Below are 17,449 nucleotides of genomic sequence, written 5' to 3' on the forward strand. Positions count from 1 at the left end.
ACAGAAATGACTAAGCACTAGCCATTGAGGGCTCACTGCTTATACTCCAGCATTATCTGTACCCACAAGAGAGAGCCGAGACTAATACATCTCATTGAGATGCTCCATACAAGGCTGGAAAAGGGTGGTGACAGCTGCTCAGAAATATGTTTTTTATAGGGCAAGATTTTTACATGCAAGAAATATCGAGATGTTTGAGTCTCCCTCCTCCAAAACATGCAGGAGCTCAGGTGTCCTCACAAAGCACTGAGCAGAGATTTGGCCTGCACCATTCTGTCCTGCAGACTCCACAGTCCACTAACTCCTTTATTTGCAGGGAGGAATCGTCTTTCTGCTCTGCATATGTAGCCAATATCCAGAAACCTCCTCCAGCAATTGCAGGGAGGTGCAGGCTGCTGTCGGAAGGAGCTGTGGGTGTGTGTGTGAATGAATGAATGAATGAACCATTCCTTAGCATCGGCACGAGAATCTCCATGACTTTGAGACTGCTAATTAGTGGTTGTAAGTGTGTTTGCAGTGGTAGGTGTTCACTTGCATGGCTGTAAAGAGAGGCAGGGAAGTTTAAAGATATCTACCCCTTGGGTTATGCTTTCCTTGCCCAGCTCCACATTTTACATGGCTATTTTGAAAGGCAGAGGTCTGGATGTGTTTGGAAAGTGCTGTGTGAGGGGCTGGGTAATGAAAGACATCTTCTCCCAGCCTATCACCCTCATGGCCCTCCCAGCCAAGCACTTTTCACACAGATGAAGGTAGCTCAGTGGCATGGGTGAGATAATGCTGCTTCTTTGGTTTCATCTTTCCTGCCTCCAAGCAGTTCAGACTGGGTGACATGAAGGGCACATTGGTATGGGCTAATGAGCATCACCACGATGCTGACAGACTTTGGTTTTTCTCATTCCCCCATTCCTCTGATGTTACAAAAAGATATTTCAGCTGGAGCAGCCTGGGAGTGAAGAAGGAGTCCTTGCTGAAAGGCAGGGAGAATCAGGCTGGGAACATGCCTGGCTCTTGAGCGAGCAGCCCAGCAGTTAGCAGGGTGCACCAAGTTAATGTCTCCTTGCTCCGGAGGAATTGTATACCATATCCAGTGATAGAGCTGGGAAGTAGGTCAGCAACGTAACTGAGAGAAACGAGGAGCTTTAGGGAGAATTTCACAGCTGACAGCTAATTAAAATCTGAGTTCTACTGCTTACTGTTGCACCGATTAGATTTCAGCATGCAGGGTGAAGAGCATCAACAGGGACTGTGTTTGCTGCAAGGGAGCCACTTGCCTCAGATCACACAGCTTGTGCCAGCTTGCACAGAGCCTTACACCCAGCAGCTGCTGCCAAACCAGACCCAACTACTGGACACAAAAGGATCTTCCCTAAACCAAATTACTTGGAAAGGCTTTTCATCCAGTGTGTAGGTAATAAGTTCTTAAAGTGAAACCAGAGCTACATACCAATAACTGTGGTGATGCTTGTAATGACTCGTTGGTTTGTTGTTGGTCAGTTCATCACAAAGAACTTTTCAAATGGGTTTTGTGATGTTATCCATGTCTTACACCAGATCCCAGCCAGAGAAATGTGGTTTCCTATTCTCACTGGGGGAAAATGGTGATGCAGAAATCTTATCCTCCCCACAGAAAAGAAATAAATAAATAGGGAGGGGAGGGAAGGGAAGGAAAAAGGAAGCACAAATGATATCTGAAGATAAACTCCTGGCTTGCTATTGTGGTGACATAAATTGCACACATGGCTGACCAGGTGAGAGGAGAAAGTGTAGGAAGGTGCAAGAGCTGGGAGTGTGGCTCTGCCTCTGTGGGGTTCACATTGCACCTGAGGGCCTAAGCACAAAGGGCTGCTCAAGGTCACTGAGTACTTGCAGCTAGAAGAGAGCGGGTCATTAGCTTTGGTCCTAGTTTAAGTAGTTAAAGCCATGGAGTTTCTCCTGGAGGGCAGGACAATGGGTTCATCTGCTCCTTGCTGGTGCCAACAGAGGGTGGAGGAGCCATTCAGGCATTGCAGGAGGGGACCTGCCCACTCCTGGGTCAGTCCGAGGTGCTGCTAGTCTACCTCGGCTGAGTTCTCTGGAGCTGCTGGCTACCTGCAGGATCTCCCATGGTCAACTATCTAGTTGAGCAAGGGAAGGCAGTTAAAGGTATCATTTTGGACTTCAAAAAGCTTTTGATAGTGTTTCTCACAGTATGTTTCTGGACAAAATGCCCACCATAGAAGTGGACAAAAATATAATCAATGAGTGAGCAGTGGGCTGATGAATCAGACCCAAAGGGTTACAGTAAATGGAGTTACAACAGGCCGGTGGCTGGTCACTAGTGGGATTCCCCAGAGCTCCATTTTAGGGCCACTTCTCCTCTGTGTTTTTGTAAATGCTGTGGATGTAGGACTAGAAGGTGTTTTGAGCAAGTTTGCTGATGATAATCTGGGAGGAGATGCTGACTCCATCAAGGGTGAAGAGGCCTTGCAGAGAGATCTAGATAAATTGGTGAGCTGGGAAATCATCAGCCACATGGAGTTTAACAGCAGAAGTGCCTGATTCTGCACCTGGAGAGAGGAGCATACAGGCTGGGGGTGAGATGCTGGACAAGCAGCCGATGGAAAGGGATGGGGGCTCTGGCTGATAGCAAGTTGTATGAGAGCCAGCAGTGTGCCCTGGCACCAGGAGGGCCAACCTCACCCTGGGGGTCACCAGGCCCAGCTCTGCCATCAGGCGAGGGGAGGGGCTGTCCCCTCTGCTCTGTGCTGTGCGGCCTCACCTGCATTGGGTACAGTCTGAGTGCCACAGCACAAAACGGATGTAAAACTATTAGAGAGAACCCAAAGGATGCAAAGATGGGGAATGGTCTGTAGGAAAAGGTGTATGAGGAATGTGGAGGTCCCTGGGTTTGCTCAGTGCAGAGCTTAGGGGAACCCTCATGGAGGCTACATCTCCTCACGGCTGCTACAGCTCCTCACATGGAGTGGAGGGCAGCGCTGAACTCTGTTCTGTGTGACAGCAACAGGGCCTGAGGGGACAGCATGGAGCTGTGTCAGGGGAGGGGCAGCTGGGGTTAGGGTCAGGGTCTGCACCAGAGGGTGGTGGGCACAAAACAGGCTGCCCAGGGCAATGGAAATGGCACTGAACTTGGCAGAATTCAAGAAGTGTCTGGACAACACTCTCAGACATATGGTCTGATTTTTGGCTTCTGCGTGGAGCCAGGGGTTGGACATCATGATCCCTCGATGGTTGGGATGATGATCTGAGTGGCTGTTTCCAGGCTTAATGATTCAGTGATCTAATGGTTCTCTTCTTGGGTCCCTTCCAACCTGGGATATTCTATGATTCTATGATTTCCCCCATCTCCACCGAAAGAAGTCTCTGAGGTTTCAGTGGCTGTCCTGGATGTGGCCAGATGCAGAAGAACTTCCCAAGACACTAAATGACCAGATCACCCCTTGACTGTCACCTCACAGCCCCATGACGCCTGCTATCCTATGGATACATCATGGCACAGGGGATGTAATGGAGGCAGTGAACCCCAAATCTGGGCCCCTTGGGACACCTCTGTCCTCACTGCCTTCAGACAGCTGCAAAAAGGACTGCGACAAACACAGCAATATACTCCTTGCACCCCGCTGCCTATCTTTCCATCCCTCCCTAGGGCTCCTTAACCCAATGATAGAGGGAGCGGGGTGTGTGTGTGTGGGGCGGGGGGAGCAGCGCTATGCCAGCTTCTCCCTTACTCCGCAGGGTGCAAATGGGGTCGGGCTCGCTACAGAAGGCGGCAGGGCAGCCGGGGCTGTGGGACCGGGAGTCGGCAGGGCTGGGGGCAACCAGGGCAGGGCTGGGGGCTGCCCCGGGCAGGGCAGGGCAAGGCAGGGCGGGCAGGACGGCCGGGGGTGGGTCTGCAGCCAGCCCTGCCTTTCAAAGTCCCTCGCTCCGAGGAGGAAATCGGGAAATATTTCCAGCAGCAACAGCGGCAGCAGCAGCAGGAGGAGGAGGAGGAGGAGGGCTGGAGCCGCGAAGGGGGGACGGCGGCTTTCTCCGCGGGGGGATGTGGAGGGAGGGGAGGCTGCCTGCGGGGCGGGCCGGCTGAGCGCATCCCCGGGGCTGCGCGTGTGTGCGCTTCTCCATCCATCCCTCCATCTCTCCCTCCCTCCCCTCTCCCTCCCTTCCTCCCGCCCGCCCGCTGCCGCCGCAACAGCGCACCGGGGCTCCGGCAGCCGCCCCGCGCCCCGCCGCGATGCCCCGCCGCTGCTGAGCCGGCCCCGGCCGCGCCCGCACTCGCCGCCGTTCCCCAACCTCCACACCGCCAGGTAAGGACCAGGACTCGCCGACCCCCGCCCTACCGCATAAGGGGGTCCCCCATACCGGGCGGGGAGCCGCCGGGGAAGCGGAGAGGGGGGATGCCGCCCCCTGCCCCAGGGATGCTTTTTGCGAGCCGGCCGAGTACCTTGAGGCGAGGAGATGGGGCCGTTGGCGACGTTGGGGGCGCCTCCCCCTACTCGGGAATGCGGCGAGCCGCCCCCCCCGGGGGGCTTCGGGCATCTGCCGCGGGGGGAGCCGCGCCTCCGCCCAGCAGCGCTGCGCGCTCCCCCGAGCCGGGCTGCTTTCCTCCAGCCCCGGGCTGTTCTGCCTCGAAACGCTTCCCGAGGTGAGCGATAGAGACACCTGCGGCCACGCCGAAATTCCCATTTTCCTCTCGAGCGGCATGCGTTCTGAAGGGCTGGTACGAAGCAGCACGTAGGCTTTGTCTAGGTGGAAGCATGGCTGGGGCTCTTCCGTCATCTCTAGTTTAATTCTTTAATCGCAGCCTTGTTGCTTCCCTCCCCACCGAGCCATGCTAAGCAACCTCGCGCTTGGCTCTGTCTCCAGGGCGAAAGCAAACTGCCAAGATGTTGTAGAAATGCAGCAAGCGGTGGGGAGAACCGGCGTCTGGAAATGAAAGCTGTAGTAAAACCACAAGGTCACGGGCGTGTGGGTGCGAGCGGTTGATTTCAGGGCTCCTCTTGCTCATGCTTCACTTGAAGCCATTCCTCTGGTCCCAGATGTTGGAAAGCCATGAGGCGGGTGATGGGAGCAGGGTTACAGAGAGGCTGGGGTTCTCCACACATTCTGCCAGCTCCTGCTTTGGCTTTCTGCTGCTTTTTTCACACCACCATGAAGAGAAGAGGTGTGCTTTTATTCAGAAAGGGGAAGCTGGGATGCTCGCACGTTGATGTGGTGAGGGCAGCCGGGAAACAAACAGCTGTGCTGCGTGGCTGCGGCTGGGGCAGTGGACATCACCAAAGAAAGGCATTTGTGTTCACTTGGGTGCGTCTGGTAAACGTTTCCATCTCCCCTTTTCCTTCCAGTTGGTTCTTTAACCACAGCTTTGCCCCTCTTAGAGCATTTAAACCAAACAAAGGCACAGCCGAGCATTTGTACGGCCAGAGCCCCCCTTCCTCCACCTCCCTGGGGAAGTTGATTTGTGGCCCACCAGCTCTTTTTCTCTGGAGATACAAACAGCTCCAAAGCCCAGGTTGGGAAATGCATTGCTCAGAGCTCCCCTCATACGAGGATTTGTCGTCAAGATATTTGAGGATGCGCTCACTTTTCATCCTAGCATCCCTGAATGCCAACACCGAATAGCATTTCTAAGCCAATGAAATTTTGCCTGCTTCTTTCTACCCTGCTCTCACTGAGCTCTTTGAGGTCTTATTTGTGTATTTCCCCTGAGATGGCAACATTGGCTGTTCTGTCTGGGCTGAACAGGTTTGGTCTCTGGGCACCGCTGTCCATGGCATGAGCTTGTCTCACATCCCTGCTCTCATAATGCCATGCAGGCACCACCAGTTCTCTGGTTGCCCTGGCCTTTCTTTGGTGGTGTCCTGCTCTGCTCAGGGCCATCGTGGTTGCAATTTTCTAGCATTCCATGTAGGACAGATGTTGGTTTTCTGCTCTGTTTTTGATGCCATACAGTCCTGCCAGTTTATGGGAGAAAAGCCTCTGTTCTCCAGCATCCCAATGAAATTCAAATCTCGTAATAAAGCCCGAGGCACTGGCATCACCAGAGGACCTCCAAATTGCTTGTAGCCAACACAAATGGTTGTGATATGGGCACCTCAAACAACCTGAGCAGCCTAAGTGCTGGGTGCTGACTGCAACCTCTCCAGCTGTTTTCAGGAAGCTCAGAGGAACTCAGCTTTCTCTGTTATCTCTATCCCTCTGGCAAGTTTAGCTGAAACTAGGTGGGGGGGGATGGACAGACAGATATGGAAAGTGTGATTTCACAGGCCTGGCTTCCTAAGCAGATTTAGTGCAGCGGAGATGAAGAAGGTGGGCAAAGTGGGGTGGAAGGGTGGCCAACCCTGATGTGAGGTAGGCCTGGCAGCACTGGGGTCTGACCTAGTGGCACTGGGGCTCAGCTGCCTTTCTGGGATCTAGAGATCCAAAATCCACGTAGAGCTGGGGACAGGGAAGGGGTCCCCAGTCCCTTCTGCTCCTTCCTGCCGTGGAGCCCAGGAGAGCAACCCACACACAGCTGCCAACCCGAGGGACGAGTGGGCACAGGCAGGCACAAGGAGAGCAACAGGCCTTCTAATTCCTTCTGTCCTATGGTAGCCCCCATGGCTGGGCAGATGATTCCTCCCCCAGGCTACCTGGGAGCTCCAGGCTTGTTGACAGCAATTTATCCTCTAAACAGTCATTTTACAGTGGGAAAGGATGCCGCTCAATAAAGAAAAGACAAAAAGGCGTTGTGAGGATAGGGAAATGGTTTGAAGACAGAAGCAATGGAGAGGGGAGATGATAAAAAACAACACAGAACAAAAAGAAATTAAGGATTTCTCCCTTGCTTATCATTTCCTGGCATTTTCCTTGCTGAGCTTGTGTATCATAGGGAAAAGGGACAGCTCACCACTCAGTCTCCATGCTTTAAAAAGCAAAGCTGGAGTTTCCCTCACAAACACTCCTAAGCTCCTTCTCTACAGGCTTTGCCCCCAAATTCAACCAATCTGGCTGAAATTTTACATCGGGACCGCTTTGTTTTCTCTATTTATCTGTTTATTTTGGAAAGTTGCTGGGGAGATTGAAGGAGGGGATTGGATGCTGTATGCCAGAGATAGATAGGATACTTGGAAAAATCAGTTGCAGACTGATAATTATTCTAACTTCTTAATGTCCTTTACAGAAAACAGGGTGGTCCGATGTGTGTTTTACTCAATTGGCTTCGTAAAGGGCTTTGTGCCTCTGACTATATTTGGAAAGGTTTTGATGGCTTTTGTACTGATGCAATCAGGATGCTGACGGCCTGGAAATCATTTTCCTGATGTGGAGATCCGGAGGGTCATGGGCAGGGAATGCCAACAGCTTCAGCATGGCAGAGCTGGGAGAAAGAAGAAGGAGCAGGGCTGCAAGCCAAGGGCTTTCCAAGCTGCGTTTAAAGTGACATCGCACTCCGCAGCGCATTTGGACACAGCAGCTTTCCTCCGTGGGTTCAGTTGTCTGGCCAGCATGGTATTCTGCTCCTTCTCCTGCTTGGATGGGTAAAAATCACAGCTTGCAGGAGCTGTGCCATAGGGAAGTGCCCAGACCAGGGCTGCTGGCATCCCTTTTGCGTCCCTCAGCTTCAGGAAGCTGGATGTAGGCTCCTTGCTGATTTCCTGATTGATTCTCAGAGCTCAGACAATTTGTTGGTGCTTTCCCCTACAGTCATCACATCTTTTCCCAGTACAGGATCTGCTCGAGCTGCCCTGCTGTAAATCACACTGCTGCTTTCAACGAGGTGCAGGTGTGCAGGATGCAGCATGGCCAGGAAGGGTCAGAAGGGGGGTGGAGGAGGCTGTTAGTCCTCCGGAGGTGGAGAGACAAGATAGGTGCAAGTCCTAGCCATGGGGGTGAGGTGTGCAGAGCCTTCCCAAAGGGAAATGGCTTGCATTTAACTATTGGGTGCTGCTTGCCTGCAAGACAACCTGGGAGAAAGGTGTGAGGATTTGAAGAATTCAGGCATTAAACAGTGCTGCTCCCATCTCGCACTTGTGCCACAGCCATTGGGATGCTGTACAAGCTGGCAGTAAATTCAGCATCATGCTGATGGTACAGTGGGGCAGGCACAGCTGGGTATCTGTCTGCAGTGCTGGCTGCAATGGTGTGAATGCCACTGGGTTACAGCTGCAATGAGTTGCAGAATGTCTGCTGCTGAATGCTCGAAAGATATTCCCCATGGAAAATCTTTTTGTGCAGCCACTCCTTCCTTGTGAACCCAATCTTTCTTGCCCAAACCCTGTACCAAAGGCATCCAAGTATTATTTCAGTGGTCTGAATAGCAATGCTGCCTGTTGTAGTTGGTCACAAACCTCATCACACAAAGGTGCAGGGTCTAAAAGTAGACATGGTAAGGGCGAAGTGCCCAGATGGGACTTTGTAGAGGCTGCTGCGAAGGAAAAGCTGTGCGTTGCTGAAGCTCAGAGCGGCTTTCAGGCTGGCTTTGCATGCTGCAAGCAGCCAACCCGAAGGAGTATTCCTGCCAGGGAATAATCAAAGAAGGGTCCCAAAAGCTGGTTTCTTTTGGAGCATGAGATAGGAGCACAAGTTCTCTCCTATCAATATGTAAAGAACTCAAGCTCCCTTTTCCATCTGAAAGGCAAATATCTTTGCAACCCTCATAGCCTCGCTCTGAGCAAAAGCTGCTCTCCTGGGGTTTTACAACCCTGAAGGCGGGAATAAAAGCTGGACAAATGTCCCTTGGCTGGGGTCTGGATGGAAGCTGGGCTTGCCTCAAAGGGATCACACATTCCTATGCGAAAGCTGCTGCTAGTGCTTTGGGAGCTTTTAGGGAGCTGAGCTGGGGGCTGGCTCTCCTAGTTAGCTCCCTCTACTTAAAAGACCCCAGGCACCGGATCCAAGGAGAAAATGAGCTCTGGGTCTGCTTTGTGGTGTAAGGGTAATGCTTATTGGCAGGGCTGTGCCGACCCAGGGTGGTGGCTTGTGGCTCATCACCACACACATACAGCCAGCTCATGCGTTTGCTTTTCTTGTTGATGGCCTGGCTGGGAAATGCAATTGAGACACCTTAATGAAAAGCTAGCAAAGTTGGCTTTGAAGGGAGGGCTGGCATTCTGGTAGCCTTGCTTCTTGTTATAGAATAACATGAATGATTTGTCTGGGAATATTCCTACCACTGCCTCTGCAGCAGCATGATGACCATGGGCCGAGACCCCGTGCAAATACGGAGCAAGAGGGTCTCTGGGGACTGAGCTGTTTATTTTGGATTGAATGAATAGAGAACCACTGCTAATTTTATAGCAGCTGCTTCTCTGAGAGACTTTGCATGTCAGACTCGTGTTGTATATGCATAACCAGCATGTTGTGGCCAAGCATTTTCTAACCCTCCATGATTTCTGAGTCTGATGTTAATAACATTGATTGTGAATTGGTTCCAGGAGGAAGGGGGGAGAAGAGGAGGCGGGTTGTGAATCTTTCTTGATGACTGCGCTACAAAATGTTGGAGAGTGTCCAGTGCAAAGTTGGGGGATGCTATGGCCACGCAAAGAAAGCCACTTGCACATTGCCAAGGCTGGCGTATTTTTCCTTATTAAGCTCCAGCACTTCTCCGAGCTGAGCCCTCCAGAAAAGTTCCACATCTCTTGTCTCCGGCAGTCTTAGGGGAAAATGTTGTCTGTACAGTGAGAGCTTGCATGGGAAGGCCAGAAAGATGGATTGCTCAGATGCAAGCCTTGAGGCCTTTGTTCCTCCTGTTTAACAAAATATGGGACTTGATTAAAAGAAAAAAAAAAATTGTAGTAGAATATTTGAAAGGGAAGAAGATGGCAAATAAAGTTCAAGTGACTTTATTAATCTGATTTAGTGTGTGGGTTGTTTTCTTTCTTGGTTTTTGGTGTTGTTTTTTTTTCTGGCTGAGAATTCCAGTGCTCAAATCCTTTTAGACGGCAGAGTTGTTCTAAAGTGTGATGGGACTCTCCTATTCTTTATGACCTAAATCAGTGACCCAAAGCGTAATATTTTCTCTAGAACCATCTGTTTTCTCCTCTTGCCAAGGGGATTTCACAATGCCTGGTTGCTCTCAATAATTGTACATGTACAAGGATATAACTTGCCACAGGGAGAAAATTAACTAAACAAGGGCAGGTGGATGTTTTGAATTTTCTGTTGAAACTACTGCCCTTTAGAAGGAAATGGTGAAGAGCCGCACAGATAAGTAGTACTTTATGCCCATACAATATTTTTCTTAAGCATACATGTTTAAAAATAATACTAACAATAAAGAAGCACTTAGGAGATATCTGGGATAAACGGATTAGATACTAAGTCAGCCTGTGTTTCGCTTTGTCAAGCATCTCCAAGACGTACTTTAAAACAGCGTGAAGCATAGTTGGGATTACAGATGTTGGGTCATGTCTTGGCTAAACTTCAGTGACCATGAAAGCAATTCTGCTTTAACTTAGCTATTCACCAAATGGCGTGCAACAAGGTACTCTTCTTTACAGACATCACATTTTCAGCTTTTTACTTCAGATCTGTAAATGATGACTCGTGCCTGCACTGTGAGAAGCAGAATGTGCACAGGGATTAGAGACTTCTGATTCCAGCAGTAAGAGCTTTTCATAGCATCTTGTTCATCTTATCTGTTCTTAGCACCTAGCTCTGTGAATTGCTCACTTCCTGCTCAGTGTATCCTTTTCTTTACTTAATTAGAAAACTGAAGGGGTGGATTGTGTCACGGACCAACAATTCCCAGTGAGGAGATGTCATTTACATAAAACTGTTTTAATAAATTTTCTGTATTATTCTTCCGTATCAATTATCTACTACAGCATCCTTCAATAAAAGCAAACTGAGCAGAGGAAATTCATCCCTCTTTGAAGAGTAGATTCAGTAGTGTGGGTGCAAGATGGTACTCACTCCTTTAAACAGTTCTTGATTTGCACGCAGCCTGTCCCTGCGTAACAAGCCCCTGCCCTGATGAAGAGGGATGATATTGGCATCATAAGGAGATAAGTGGTGGTGATCAGGCACTCTTCTTGAAGTAGGTGTTGGTGTGCCCCTGTTGAGGAGGATAAATGCATCTTCTTGGGATGCAGTCAGCAGTTCTGGGTGTGGAGCCAGCCTAGCTCCCAGCTGTGCTGAGAATCAAGCCCTCCTCAAGAAGGAAGAGGAGAGGTGCACTTTGCTACTTCACTCAGGCCATACCTAGGCGCAAGTGACATCTGAGATGCTGTCAATGGATGCAGCCTTTAACTAGTCTATAGCTCCAAATGCATGCAACCGTACATCTGGTGCTAAGTGACGTGGCTTAGTGATGGTCAGGTTGATGGTTGGACCTGATGGTCTTGAAGGTCTTTTCCAACCTAGATGACTCTGTGATACTGTGATCTGTTGGATCTCCTCTGTGTTAAGCAGAGATCAGGCAGATGGCATGTGGTGGTGCATGTCACTGATGGCAGCAATGCTGGTTTGACCTCCTGCTTATGTTACTGTTACTGTCTCTGGAATGGGCAGGTCTAGAAATACCATCCTTCTCTTAAAAAACTGAAATCTTCCCTGGCTTTGTTCTTTTTATTTTTGTTTCTGGGGTGTTGTTTTCCTTTTATGAGCAAAACCAATTCAGCCTTTTGTAGGCTCCAGCAAAGTAAAGGCATTGACATGCTCATTTTCCTCTCTTCACAGAAATGTTTTTAAGTACTGTGTGATTAAATTAACTTGGAATGGAGAAACGTAGTATGGCAAAGACTCTCCTTGAGAAGAAAATATAGCTTTAATAACTTCTATTGCCTAGTAAAATTGAGAATTTAACACTGAGCATGCTCAGGTATTTGCACTAAGGATCTCTATGTACTTAAAGACATCTGGTCTGTAGCTTTATGCACTGTTAACTAACTGCAAACCTCTTTAACAGCTCCCTGACACTGCTGGAAAATCCTGAGGCAGGACAAGGGCAAGTACTGCTGTCATGCCTGGTGACTGATGTTGTAAATGGAGTGAGAAAGGGCCTTGCAGGGGAAGCCAGCAAAGCTGACCTAGTGGGAAAAGAGTGTAAGGACAGGTTTCCTCTTGAAGCATGCCAAGATAACCATGCTTGGATGCATATGGGGCTCTTTCCAGTTTCAGGAAGGTGCAAAGTGATGCACTGTGGAAGAAATGGCTCCAAAATCATTAATTAAAGACTGCCCTTCTGGTGTGCCTTATGACCAAAGTACTGTTAAGAACAAGATTTTGACAAGGCTTGAGCTTGCTTTGTGCGGATATGGAGTAGATGCTTGGGAGGACTGTGAGCAAAAAAAGACTGTAAAACATGTGCTTTACAAAGACATTAGAAAAAATGATTAGAGGGTAGTAGATCTCCCTGTCATCTTCTGCTCTTACCCTTATGTCCAGTGTGTAAATGCTCTGTAACTTTGAAATAGAAAATACTTCTGCTAGCTGTTAAGTTGAATGATGGATTCTAATTAGATGAAAACCAAGAAAACACAATAGAAGAAACAGGCTTCCAGCAAAGAGAGAGAAAGAGGCATTAAACAGCGGTATAGCTGAAGGATGTAGGTGCTAGCCCACTGGTAGTATCTGATTAAGTCCTTGTTCAGATAGTTGAACTAGAGATGATTTGTACATGGAAAATGCAATGATCATAACACAATTAGGGCTCGTTAAATGGGTCTTCTTGAGCAAAAGGGTAATTTGATTATACATTTGGGAAAGGTGGAAAAAAATTGGGTGGAGAGGAAGATCTGTTGTCTCTTCCCAGCCTCAGTGTGTCTTCCCTTTTGTCTCTGCAGGTTGCGAACGTGTGGGAACTGCTGAGTGGGAGCGGCCATGTCGCAAGCAATGCACCCGCCCACCTTCCTGGTGAATTTCCAACTCCTGAGCATTGTGGTGGTGCTGCTCTTCCATGCAGATGGCATACATGCAGAAAGCCCCAGTGAAGTGCCTGCCAACAAGTCTGAGGTGTGCACAGGCTCGTACATCTGCAAAAAGGGCGTGATCTTACCTATATGGGAACCCCAAGATCCCTCATTTGGTGACAAAATAGCTCGAGCAACAGTGTATTTTGTAGCGATGGTGTACATGTTCCTGGGAGTGTCCATCATAGCTGACCGTTTCATGTCCTCCATTGAAGTCATCACATCACAAGAACGGGAAATAACCATCAAGAAGCCCAATGGTGAGACCAGCAAAACCACGGTGAGGATCTGGAACGAGACTGTTTCCAACCTCACACTGATGGCCTTGGGCTCATCCGCTCCTGAGATCCTTCTGTCCGTCATCGAAGTGTGTGGCCATGGCTTCACAGCAGGGGACTTGGGGCCAAGCACAATTGTGGGGAGTGCTGCATTTAATATGTTTGTCATCATTGCAATCTGTGTTTATGTTGTTCCTGATGGAGAAATAAGGAAGATCAAGCACTTGCGAGTGTTTTTTGTTACAGCAGCCTGGAGCATCTTTGCCTACACTTGGCTTTACATTATTTTATCTGTGTCTTCTCCTGGGATTGTAGAGGTTTGGGAAGGCTTGCTCACCTTCTTCTTCTTCCCAATCTGTGTAGTGTTTGCCTGGATAGCTGACAGGAGGCTTTTATTTTACAAGTACGTCTACAAGAAATACAGAGCTGGCAAACAGAGAGGCATGATCATTGAGCATGAGGGCGACCGACCTTCCTCCAAAGCTGATATTGAGATGGACGGAAAGGTTGCTAATTCTCACGTGGAGAACTTTTTAGATGGGACACTGGTGTTGGAGGTAGATGAAAAAGACCAGGATGATGAGGAAGCCAGGAGGGAAATGGCTCGGATCCTGAAGGAGCTGAAACAAAAGCACCCTGACAAGGAAATTGAGCAGCTTATAGAGTTGGCCAACTACCAGGTCCTAAGTCAGCAGCAGAAGAGCAGGGCTTTCTATCGCATCCAAGCCACTCGACTTATGACAGGAGCTGGAAACATCCTGAAGAGACATGCTGCAGACCAGGCCCGCAAAGCTGTCAGCATGCATGAGGTCAACAGTGAGGTGGCAGAAAATGACCCCGTCAGCAAGCTGTACTTTGAACAGGGTACCTACCAGTGTCTGGAGAACTGTGGTACCGTTGCCCTGACCATCATTCGTCGGGGTGGTGACTTGACCAACACAGTCTATGTTGACTTCCGGACAGAGGATGGGACGGCCAACGCCGGCTCTGACTATGAATTCACTGAAGGGACAGTGGTCTTCAAGCCTGGAGAGACCCAGAAGGAAATCCGCGTTGGCATAATCGATGATGACATATTTGAGGAGGATGAGAATTTTCTGGTCCATCTCAGCAATGTCCGTGTGAGCACTGAGGCAGATGAGGGTATTCTCGAGGCCAGTCGTGTCTCCACACTTGCCTGCCTGGGCTCACCATCTACTGCCACTGTCACCATCTTTGACGATGACCATGCTGGCATCTTCACCTTTGAGGAACCAGTAACACATGTCAGTGAGAGTGTGGGGACCATGGAAGTGAAAGTGTTGCGAACCTCTGGTGCACGAGGAAATGTTATTGTACCCTATAAAACCATTGAAGGCTCAGCCAAAGGTGGAGGAGAAGACTTTGAAGACACCTGTGGGGAGCTGGAGTTCCAGAATGATGAGATAGTGTAAGTGAAAGTTTTATTTGTAACTTACAGTCTATCATTCTCCTGAAATTAAATGTACATGACTACCAGAGCTGCACTGGTATTGTGTAGGTGCCAGTGTGTTACAACAAGCCTTGAATGCTCTTCTGTGCTTCTGGTAGCCAGAAATGCTGTGTTCCTGCCTTGCTGGCAGGTCAGAGAGTTGTGCTTACTCAGGGGCACTCCACCCTCCCAGCAGCATAGTGGAACTGATGTGTAAGGCCTGCCTTCCACCTTCTATCCAGGAGCCAAGCGGTTCTCTATAGTTTTGGCTCTACAGAGAGAACAGCAAGCTAGCTGTTACCCCCCAGTCCCATGGAGTCACCTGTCTAAATCAAGTGTGTGAGTTGTGGAAACTGCATCCACTTGCCTGAGTTCCTCTGGGCACTGTTCCACTGACACTCCGTTCAGTGTTGCTGGATCTGGAGAAGGTCACTTCCTCCTCATTTCTAAGGACTATGGGTGACTGTGTCATGCATTTCCTGAACAAGTATTGTCATGAAAAGAAGTTTCATGGTTAGGATGCAGGTGGAGGCATATCTGGCTGTTTGCAAATTAGAAAATGAGGCTGAATGCTGATGAAGTATTGCTAGGTGGCTAGTGGAAAAATTGTTTGTGCTCTGCCTTGTTTATCATGTTATGCCAAGAATGTCAGTTAACTCAGTAAATCATAGCTGAAAGCATCTGTCCTTTGGTATGTTTGAAAGACATCGTCTTGCCCAGCTGTGGCTCTGGGAGAGCAAGAGCTTGGAGTTGTGTTGCCGCATCAGGCTCTTCCTGCATTGAAGTCTGTGCCTGTAGACCAGATCCTGCCAACAACAGACACAGTAGCACAGAACCACTGCATAGGAATCAGAGCAGTCCTAGATAAAGGGCACTGCTGTGTCAAGAAAGACCTAAACAGTGGTTTGGATACTGAATCTCACACAGCTGGTCTCTTGGGAGCTGGGGCTTACCCAAGGTGAGCGTGGAGAGTAGGCTGTATGTTCTCTCTGTTATTCATACTTGCTCCATGTGAATAGGGACAATGAAACAAATAGAAGAATTGTAAAACTCCTGGAAGCAACAGGAAATGAAAAGGTGATTCATAAGTTTTAGGCAGGGTATTAGTAAGCAGATGATATTTCAACCTCTCAGAAATAACTAAGCAAGAACTTCACAGCTCCAGAATTCTGGAGGCCAGAATGTGTATGTTGTTCCTGCTAGTGCTGGGAGCACACAGTACACTACTGCTCCGAGTCCAGGCTCCTGAGCAATAATCATAGTAGACAGGAATCCAGTTATTGGATTTGATTTGATTTCTTTCCTTGTAGGAGACATAGGGAGGTACCTGCAGAGATGCAATGAACTAGTCTATAAGGATATCCCCCAAAGGCTTTTTAGTTTTTAACCAAGTCACTACCAGCAAAATGTGACTGCCAGCAGGAAGACCTTGACATCTGATTTCACTTCCCCTTTGTCTTGGGAGTCAGCGCTCTGGCTGGGATCTCTGTGCCATCCTTTATTGAAGAGATATGGCATCACCTGCATCCATGCTTCCTGTCAGAGCTCAGCCCACGACATGGGGCTGGGCAGTGGGACTGCTGCTGGTGGACTTTCCACTCAATCTCTTCACTGCTGGTTTTTGCTGGGAGCCTAGTGAGCAGGAAGTGGGCTGGAATGGGGCTGGTCACATCCTGCCACTGCTGTTCCCTGACCTGTCAGGGAGAGCTGCTGTGCCTTCGTCACTGCAAGCCTTCTTCCTTTTCTAACCAGCCATCTACATGCACACACCATGCAAGAAACGGGAAAAGCAGCTTTCTTAGAAAACAGAGTGTGTTTTTCTTTCTGTGCAGGTGCCAAGGTATTGCCGTTATGTCTCCGTTGTCTTTAAACCATTTTCTGCTGATACTGTAGGCAGGGCACATGGGAAGCATCAGCGTGCACTTTAGGATTGGCAGCCTGGAGCAGATGAGAGCTTGGGGCTTATTTCATTCAGGTTGGAGAAGACACACATGTATCTTATATTTTGGGAGGTTGATGGCACTGATTTTACAAATTGCCATCTGCCCATGTGCTTGGCAGGCAGTAGGCGTTTTTCTGGAGCATAACTACTACAGTCCATGTTCAGGTGTTGGATGGTATGATCTGACTTGCAGAAGAGCTCCCACAAGCCCGTGTTTGCCTGGGTCAAAGTTAAGGACAGCTCTGCGGCACAAAGGCAAATCTGGTCCTGAAGCTGAGCTGCTGCTTATATGTATTCTCCCCTGGAATAATTTGCCTTGATGGGAATCAAGATGTGCTAGCACAGTATGTGGATTACAGAGATAAAGTCTGTTTACTGCGTCACTGGGTGTTAGTGCAGCACTTCAGCTAAATCACGGCTATGTAGAGTGCTGCCATTCTGCAGTATTTGACTCAATAAAGTCAGAGTTCTTAAACTTTAATATTTCCCATGCGTGGCTGGCCAAGAAATTGCTTTGCTGCCCATTTTAAATGTCTTCAGTGCTTCTTCAGCTCTGCCACTCTAGGGTGTATTGATCAGCTCAATAAAACTGAGCAAGATATGTATCTCTGGGACACTAACAAAGAGGGTAGAGAAAGTGCAGGAAGGTGAGAAGCTGAAAGAAAACAGTGTGAAAGACTGTATTTAAATTAGAGGGCTGGCTTGCTGGTAAATCCCAGTAAAATTAGGAAGTGCTGGGAGAGCCTGGATCTCCTGGAGATCTCCCTCCAACTCCCAAAAGGCCCAGTTACGTAACATGTTATTTGTTTGTGGATACCAGAGAGAATTTCCCATTTTGCAATCTGTTGAAGTCTCCTTTCTCAGAGTATACAAAACTGCAGTGTAAATGCTGAAGCAT

The 17,449-nt window shown here is 49.0% G+C and overlaps 1 protein-coding gene across 19 annotated transcripts in view; it reads left to right on the forward strand.

Annotated features, from left to right (window-relative positions):
* Positions 1-17,449, forward strand: part of SLC8A1 (solute carrier family 8 member A1) — a 113,284-nt gene that overhangs the window by 26,095 nt on the left and 69,740 nt on the right. For 11 of the 19 annotated variants that reach the window (XR_014944510.1, XM_015857023.3, XM_032443667.2 and 8 more), the window contains exons 1-2: positions 3,953-4,298; positions 12,756-14,588. Coding sequence is in view for 18 of the 19 variants with exons in the window: in XM_015857023.3 (XP_015712509.3) it covers positions 12,793-14,588 (1,796 nt within the window). In the remaining variant the exon portion in view is untranslated. Of the gene's footprint in view, positions 1-3,948; positions 4,299-12,755; positions 14,589-17,449 lie in introns of those variants that run through there. The other 8 variants (XM_085542823.1, XM_085542827.1, XM_015857026.3 and 5 more) reach the window with 2 other exon arrangements.

Source organism: Coturnix japonica, chromosome 3 (genome assembly GCF_054131305.1).
Source record: "Coturnix japonica strain WE chromosome 3, WE-NBRP24, whole genome shotgun sequence".
NCBI lineage: Eukaryota > Metazoa > Chordata > Aves > Galliformes > Phasianidae > Coturnix > Coturnix japonica.